Source organism: Sceloporus undulatus, chromosome 5 (genome assembly GCF_019175285.1).
Source record: "Sceloporus undulatus isolate JIND9_A2432 ecotype Alabama chromosome 5, SceUnd_v1.1, whole genome shotgun sequence".
Classification (NCBI taxonomy): Eukaryota; Metazoa; Chordata; class Lepidosauria; order Squamata; family Phrynosomatidae; genus Sceloporus; species Sceloporus undulatus.
Window position 1 is genome coordinate 1,700,381 of NC_056526.1, and position 8,778 is coordinate 1,709,158.

The window sequence follows — 8,778 nt, forward strand, 5'->3', positions numbered from 1 at the left end:
ATAATAATAATAATAATAATAATAATAATAATAATAATAATAATAATAATATTTAATAATAATATATTCATCCCTCCCTCCATATGTGCGGACTTGGAGTCCACAGTCCTGGTTTTTGTGGGAGGGACAAGCTGCTATATTTAAAATGGGCATGCACACCTGTGCCTGGCCCCACGTAGGCTACATGGGGGCACGTGTCATTATTCTCTATGGGACTTGCATACGTGCAAGTTGCCATTTTCAGGGGGGGTCCGGAACGGATCCCCCTCAAGTTGGGAAGGGCAACTGTATATTTATACATATAGCGTATACATTATGTATACATTACATATGTCTACACAAGGAAATATGTATGTACACATTTTGCAAGAAAGCATATTAATCTTGAGATTCCTTTCCTTCAGCCCAAGGGCTGGAAAAAGGGGACTGGGTCCTGAGATCTGGGATGCCTGCCCACATGTGTTTCCTTCCTCTCTTCTTTTTGCTGCAGGGTGACAGTGGTGGCCCCCTCATGTGCAGGGAGTCAAGGTCTGAGCGTTTCTGGGTGGTTGGCGTCACCAGCTGGGGAAGTGGCTGCGCACAAGCACAGCGGCCGGGCGTCTACACCTCCACCCAGCACTTCCTCGACTGGATCAAAGCAGTAACCAAGGAGAACCTGATCCACCCCAGTCACCATGGAGGCATGAAACCAAAGCCCACGATGCCAAGACCCATTGGCCGACCGTGGCACCAACAGTCACACCGCCCAAGCACCAACCCTAGCTCCGGGAACTGGATCAACCCTTGGACCCAGCCGACCCCGAGCCCAGCCCCTGTGATTTCGTGGGAAGAATCCACCCTCGCCAAAGATGAGCAGGAGATTGTGAACTGGCTTCATGCCCAAGCTGCCGCCAATACCCGTCCCACCATGCGCCCAGTGATAACAAACCCCCCAGCATGGCCACCGCCGACTCAGCGGCCCTTGCTGCAGACCCATCGCCCATGGGGCACCCCCAATATTAATAGCTGGAACCAGCAATGGCCCACTCCTCCCAAAACGACCTGGAAGTGGGGTCTGACCAGACCCAGAACAACACCATACTATGGTGGGCAGCAGGGCTACCAGAACTGGAACCTGGGCCTGACCAGGCCTCCCCCCAGGACCAGACCCCCAGCCCCAGTGCCCACACAACCTTCATGGCAATCGTGGGCATGGTCTTACTACGGGCGCCCAAAGGGGACCACTAACCCCTATTAGCCCCCAATGGGGTTCCTGTCCTGCTAGTGAGCCTTTGTCCCTCCTCTATCAGGGCATCGTTTCTTGGGTGTCCTTCCGCCAGATGTCCATCAAGACCCATTGTGTGTCAACTACCACAACCCTGAGCACAGGCCTTTGCCTCACTGCATCCAGAGTTCCACCCAAGAGTTGACTTCCCAGATTAGAAACAGAAATCCCTTGGCTTTTGACATATGAGTTCCTTTGGTGAGAGATGGAAAATGCCGGAGGAATGGGGTAGAAAACCAGCCAACACTGCCTGGATAGAGGTGATATGTCCTTCCCAAGCGTCACCCACTGGTTCTTTTTTAGAGGGTCCAGCATTCATGCTCAGACTCTGCCACCTTGATAGAGGGAGGCCAGAGAAGGTCCCAAGCTCACCTGGAAGAGTTAGGAGCCCTTCTCCTGCAACAACCCCCAAAACTGCAGTGGGAAAACCCTCACACTTCTGTTGTTCTCCAAATAGCTCTTCTTTGAGATCGTCTTGTCATGCACATCAGTAATAAAATTGGTGTCTTGATCCATGCCTTCACTTCACTGTTGTTTTTGTCATCATGTGCTTTCAAGTCAATGGTGGCTTAATGGCAACCCTTTCCAAGGGTTCTTTTAGAGGAGGTTAGTACCATCACTGCCTTCCTCTGAGGCCGAGAGAGTGGGACGTGCCCTAGGTTACCAAGAGAGTTTCCAAGACTAAGCAGGAATTCGAACCCTTATCTCCCAGAATCCCCATCCAACATTCAAAGCAGCATGCTGCCTCTAAAAGATAGGGTTTTCTTGACAAGATTTCTTTGCAGTGAGTTTTCCATTGCCTTCTCCTTAGGCTTAGGGATTTCCATGGTTCAACAGGTATTTAAACCCAGGTCCCCTTGATTCCTCATCCAAGGCTGAAACCAGTATACCATGCTGTCTCTAAAAAACAGGGTTTTCTTGGTAAGATTCCTTCGGAGGCGTTGCCACTGCCTTGCTCTGAGGCTGAGAGACGTTGCTCTGAGGCAGCTTATCCCAGAGGGTTCCCATGGCTGGACAAAGATCTGAATTGTAGAACGGAGTCTTGGGGGGTCAACAGACTGCCCTAAGGGGCAGCTCTGTGCCACCCCTTTCCTCACCGGATTGGGTCCGCAGCAATCACATGCTGCGGCCCTAATCTGGCCTTTCCACAGCACCAAAAGAAGCCTCAAAAAGTGGCTCCTTTTTGTGCTTTGGAAAGAGTGCCCTAGCAGCGGCAGTGGCAGCTTTTCAGCTCAACACATTTAAACATGCCAACGGAGCACCGTGATGCCCCCCACCATACAGTTGGGTGCATGGCATGATGCTGATGTGGGGGCAGCCGGCATGCATATGTCATGCCTGCACACCACCATATAGCCAGTCTGTACAGACTCATAGTCCAACACTCAAGCCACAACCTTGCACATAGGGTTCCCTTGGAAAGATTTCTTCCGGGGAGGTTTGCTACCATCACCTTCTGAAAAAGTGGCTCCTTTTTGTGCCTTCAAAAGGGTGCCATAGCCGTGGCGGTGCAGCTATATGGCGCCTCTTCAGTGCTGTGTCATCTGGATGCAGCGCTGGAGGTGCACTATGATGCTGTGCATCGCATGGAGTGGTGTGAGGCATCATGGTGCCTAGGAGGTGGAGTCAGAGGGTGGAGTCAGGGGTGTGTCAACTGGACGTGATGCCTTGGCTCCGCCCCCAGGCTGGCCTTACTTTATTGGTACATCTAGGTTCTACAAAATAACTAAAACTATCCTTGGTAGAAGAGTCCCTAGAGCTGACTCTCCTGTGTGTAAGTAAGAAGAAAAACATCTTTAGTAGACAACCCGGTTTCTGCATCCATGCTTGGTGAGAGCTGAGAGAGGAATCGGTCAGGGAACAAAGGGCAATAAAAAATGTATGGATCCCCAGAAAGGGAGGGGTATGGGAAGTGACCACTTCCGACATTCATACTGACCAAATGACCACAGAGCTCTGCATCCGTGTTCCTGTGTGGAAGACATCGCCCCTTCTCAAGGAAAGAAAACATCCATCTACAAAACAAGCATTGCAAATGTCTGCACAGCCCCAGTGTAAATAAGGACAGCGTAATGAAGGACATTACAACTGTTTCCAGCATTTTTCCTTGCTAGAACTGAAATGTATGAAGCAGAGGTCCCATATCCTCACTTTCCTTGCAGTTATGCCCATAACTGGGAGGTACTGGGTGATGAGGGACCCCTTACTCAGGAGGAGTCTTGTTTATTTATTATATTATTTATTATATTTATTTTTATCCTGCTCTTTTCCCAAAATTGGGACCAACACCCCTTTCCATCAATGCTTGTCTTCATCTGACAAGATTCATCTGCTTTCTCAGGAACTGAAATTTATCTGTAATGGCGGAAGGTTTAGAAAGCACCAAACGCTATGAAGAGCGTCTGAGGGAGCTGGGTAGGTTTGGCTTGCAGAAGAGATGATTAAGAGGTGATATTTGAAGGGATGCCATATTGAAGATGGAGCAACAAGCAAGCTTGTTTTCTGCTGCTCCAGAGAATAGGAGACAATGGAGCAATGGATTCAAACTGCAGGGAAAGAGATTCCAGCTCAACATTAGGAAGAACTTCCCAAAGGTAAGAACTGTTGGACAGTCGAAGACGCTCCCATCTTGGAAGTGGTGGAGGCTCCTTCTTTGGAGGGTCTTTTTAAAGAGAGGCTGGATGGCCATCTGTCACAAGGATTGTGTCTTCCTGCATCACAGAAGGTGATTGATTGAACTGGATGGCCCTGGGGCTCTCTTCCTACTCTATGATGCTGTGGTTCTATATAAAATGGCAAAACCAAGGTTTGCTTTTTGGAATTCTTTTAAAAAATATTTGCAAACCATGGATGGTGGAATCATGGATAAAGAATCCATGGATATGGAAGGCTGACTGCACACCAGTACTCTAGAGCCAGCTGTCCCTAGAACCAGCTTAGGAGCTTATTGCAGGGGTTCATAAATCGATTTACTTCTACCCAGCTTAAATCTAGGGTCCTGTTCTCTGGAGCAGCAGAAAACAAGTTTGCTCCATCCTGAATGTGACACCCCTTCAAATATTTAAACTGGGCTATCATGTCCCCTCTTAAAAACCTTCTCTTCTCCAGGCTAAACATCCCCAGCTCCCTAACAAGGACGACGTAGCCAAGGGAGGGGGGGTTCCTTGGGGTCCGGACCCCTCTTCCATTAGAAAAATGAATGGTGTGTGCTGCTGCGCTGCCACACCCAAGCCCCATTATAATGGTGGCACTTAGTCTGGACCCCCCCCTTCCTAAAATCCTAGCTACGTCCCTGTCCCTAAGGCATTCCTCGTAGGGCTTCATGGTTTCCAGACCCGTTTTAGACACCCTCCTTTGGACACATTCCAGCTTCTCAACATCCTTTTTGAATGGTTTTGCCCAGAACTGGACACAGTATTATTCCAGGTGAGGCCTGCCCAAAGCAGAATAGAGGGGCACTATGGCTTCCCTTGCTCTAGACACTATACTTCTATTGATGCAGCCTAGAATCGCATTGGCCTTGTTAGCTGCCATGCAGGAGCTCTCCATTAAAGCATCCCCATTGACAGATGGCAATCCAGCCTCTATTTAAAGACTTCCAAGGAAGGAGACTCCACCACAATCTCTGAGAGAGTTTGTTCCACTGTCGAACAGCCCTTCCACTTATCCCTTCTGTGGTTGCATCTGCACTGCAGAAATCCAGTTTGACACCACTTTAACTGCCACAACTTAGTGCTATGCAATTCTGAGAACGGTAGTTTGTTGGGAATTACCATTCCCAGAATTCCATAGCATTGAGCCAATAGCAGTTCTGCAGTGCAGATGCAGCCTGTGTTGCATGCCGACAAGGTGTTCCTTGCATCACAAGCAACCTCTCTTCCCCCAGATATCCATTGTGGCTCCATTCACACACATCTCTTTCCTTTCTACATTAAATAGGTCTCCATTGGATGCCCTTTGCCAGGCCTTCTCAGGCCTTCAGCAAATATGATGTCAGGCGGTGCTGGCTGCACAGAACTCAAATGCACCTGGTTTATGATGTCATGAATTCTAGGAAAATGTGGCGGTGGAACTCGATCCAGAGCCGCAAGGAGGATGAGATGGCCGCTTCTTTCAATTTTATTCCTAGCCGCCTTCCAGCCTTCTCTTGCTGAAGTCAGCAACTGTGAGTAAGTGGCCAAGGAGATTTCTGGCATTAAAACACAAAGGAGGCAGCGGGAGTTGCCTGCTTTTCGGATCTGGGCAGCATGACAACAGGAGGAACCACAACAATTACCATTGTTGTTGTTATGTGTCAAGTGGGCTTCAGTGTATGGCAACCCTCTAGATGAGAATGCTCCAAGGTTGCATCTGCACTGCAGAAATAATCCAGTGCAGTGCAGATGCAATAATTCAGTGCAACCTTTAGTTAAAGTTGACCATAGAGTTACACTGGAGGACCTAGATATTCCTAGAGAGAACATATTAATCAAATCCGTGAATAATCAAATCTGTAAATATCAAAGCCTCAGATATGGAGGCATGAGTGTAAAATCTGGGATCTGGAGCCACAATGACTTGGGTGTCGCTTCTGCCTGCTGATAATCTCTGCCTCTTTCCAGAGAAATCTGTGGGAGGCGTCCACTGGCGGTCAGCCACGGCTTGCTCAGGACACTGTATGGCTCCCATGTTCTGCCCGGGACTTGGCCCTGGCTGGTCAGCTTCCAGTACCCAACGCGGAGGGGCAAGTGGGTCCATTTCTGTGGCGGTTCGCTGATTGGCTCTCGCTGGGTCCTCAGCGCAGCCCACTGTTTGCAAATCAAAAGGTAAGCAAGAGGGAAGACCCTTCGCCTCCTGGCCATTTTAGGGGAAGGGTTTCTGGAAGAGTCCAAAGAGCAGGTGACTTAAGGGTTCAGTTGGAAGAAAAATGCCACCTCTCTGCCATTCTGGTTGCTTCAGTGGCTAAGAGCCATATTGCGTTGCAAACAAACCCAGCAGGCAGTGAAAGAAAAGCAATTTCTGTTTCTGTCTCTGCAGGACACTTTTGTTTTCTTCAGGTTGTAAAAGCATGGGAGGGGATTGTAAAAGCATCCCTTTTGCCAAGCTGGAAAAATCTGTTTGGCAAAAGGGATGCTTTTATGACCTTTTCCCATGCTTTTATGGCCAGAAGAGCCTGCTGGGTTTGTTTGCAATACCCTAAAGCTCTGAGCCATTGGTGCGTGGGTTACAGGGCTTTGCTGAGCAGATCCCTTCCTCTGGGGTTAATCCCTGTGGTTTTCACATCAGCTTCCTCCATGCACTGCGTCTGCATTTTTTTTTTTTGTTCCAGATTCATGCGGTTCTATAAAGTGGTGATTGGCGTCACCCAGCTCTCCAAGCCCCGGCCTGATGCGCAGCTGAACTGGATCAAGAGAGTGGTGGACCACATGCTATACAAGAAGGACGGGCTGCTGCAATACGACATTACTTTGGTGGAGCTGACGGAGCCGGTCCAGTGCAGCGACTACGTCCAGCCGGCCTGTCTGCCTGACGAGGATGCAGTGGTTTCGGTGCTAACTCATTGCTACGTCAGCGGCTGGGGAGCCGAGGGAGAGGAACGTGAGAGCTCTGGGATACCCCCGCCCCAAAGAAAGATGCCCCACACTAAACGTCTGAAAACATTAATGTCTCATTTGTAAAAACACAAAGGCCAGCATCCTGTTTGTGAAGTTTGTGTGTGTGAGTCTCCCTGGAAGAATGAAAGGAGACAATGTCCCATGTGCTATAGCTATAGGATAGCCAGAAACTTTTATTTCTGAAGGCCTCATTACCACCTGGCCTTCTTTAGGGGCTCTTCAGCTCGTGCAAGGGGCTTTCTTGGCAAGATTTGTTCAGAGGGGGTTTGCCATTGCCTTCTTATGAGGCTGAGAGAGTCGGACTTACACAGAGTCACCCAGCTGGCTTCTATGGCTGAGTGAGGATTCGAACCCTCACCTCCCAGACTCCAGCTCTACTGCAGAAATAATCCAGTTTGACACCACTTTAACTGCCATGGCTCCATTCTATGGAATCCTGGGATATGTAGTTTGTTGTGGTACCTGAGTTCTCTGATAGGAAAGGCTAAATATCTCATGAAACTACTAATCCCAGAACACTATAGCGTTGAGCCACTGCATTTAAATCAGTGTCAAATGGCATTATTTCTGCAGTGCAGGTGCAGCCCCACTTCATCACTCTGACTGACTGAATGTAGCTCCTGTTAATCTCTAGAGATGGGATAAAAACAGACTGAACTTTCTTTCTTTCTTTCTTTCTTTCTTTCTTTCTTTCTTTCTCTCTGCAGGGGAAGAAAGTCCAGGCATTCTCCAAGAGACAAAAATGAGCCTCCTTCCCCAAAAGTCTTGCACCAACAAGGCTTGGTGGAAGTCGGATGTCCCCTCCGAGATCCTGTGTGTTGGATATGAGGGAGAGGGAGAGGAAAACTGTCAGGTATGTGGGTCAGGGTCAACACACACACCTTAGGTGTTAAGCATGGTTTTAACTTAAACTTTTGCAGTTTAGGTTGAGTATCTCTTATCTGGAATTCCAAACTCTGAAATATTCAGCCACAGGGGATCCTGGAACCAAATTCCAGCGGGAACCAATGGCCCACCATAATACTGCCACTGTGAGAACTTGTAACGCAGGTGTGCAAATTATGCAGCCCACCAAAGGTTGTTAGACTGCAGCTACCAGCATCCCTTACCACCTCCTCAGCTGTCTAGGCCCACTGGGAGTTCTAGTCCAACATCATCTGGAGGGTTGCATTATATCTTTCAGCTCTGGTGCAGCACAGAGTGATGCCTGCAATCTCACGGCAGCGTCCACCATGATTTTCTTTTGTCTTTCTTTCCTTTCACGCCACAGAATGATATTGGTGCCCCCGTCATGTGCAGGGAAGAGAGTTCGGAGCGCTACTGGGTTGTTGGAGTTGCCAGCGCAGGGCTTCCCACCTGTGGCCCGCAATGGAGGCCAGGTGTCTATGTCTCTACGCAGCACTACCTGGAGTGGATAAGAGCCGTGACCAAGGAGAACGCTTTCATGCCTGGTCGTCCACCCATATTGGCACAATCCCAGATGGCCCAACCACCCCAGAAGCCCCCTTGGCCAAGACCCACACAAAGGCCCACAAGGAGAACCAGACCCCCATATTGGCCAAATCCCTCTGACTGGCCCAGACCTCCTCCCAAGCCAAGGACCACAATATGGCATCATGTGCATCCTCCAAGGCCAAGGCCCACACAATGGGAACCCACTTCTCCTCATGGGCTAAGGACCATGAGATGGTACCTCCAGAAGAACGAACTAGATTTGTTGAAGCCTAGGTACTGGGTACCAGATACATTCCCACCATCAGCGCACTTTGGGCCTCCATCCTTCAAACCAGAACAAAGCCAAGTGGCAGAATCACCAGATTATCATTATTTTTATTACTAACATCTGAGTTTTGCCAGCCCAGGCCTCCAATTTCAGACACTTTTGCTGCCATCGGGAAAACAGCAATGAGAGTGCATGCA

General features: G+C 49.1%; 2 protein-coding genes across 2 annotated transcripts in view; both read left to right on the forward strand.

Annotated features, from left to right (window-relative positions):
- Nucleotides 1-1,687, forward strand: part of LOC121932298 (acrosin-like) — an 11,931-nt gene extending 10,244 nt beyond the window's left edge. The window contains exon 5 of the mRNA XM_042470879.1: nt 491-1,687. Coding sequence (XP_042326813.1) covers nt 491-1,237 — 747 coding nt within the window. The 3' untranslated portion in view covers nt 1,238-1,687. The remainder of the gene's footprint in view (nt 1-490) is intronic.
- A 1,937-nt stretch (nt 1,688-3,624) lies between these two features.
- On the forward strand, nt 3,625-8,586 carry LOC121930811 (acrosin-like). The gene is made up of 7 exons (XM_042467700.1): nt 3,625-3,679; nt 5,394-5,433; nt 5,866-6,069; nt 6,573-6,841; nt 7,566-7,711; nt 8,129-8,326; nt 8,440-8,586. Exons 1-7 carry the CDS (start codon nt 3,625-3,627, stop codon nt 8,584-8,586), a joined length of 1,059 nt encoding a protein of 352 aa, XP_042323634.1.
- The last annotated feature ends 192 nt before the right edge of the window (nt 8,587-8,778 follow it).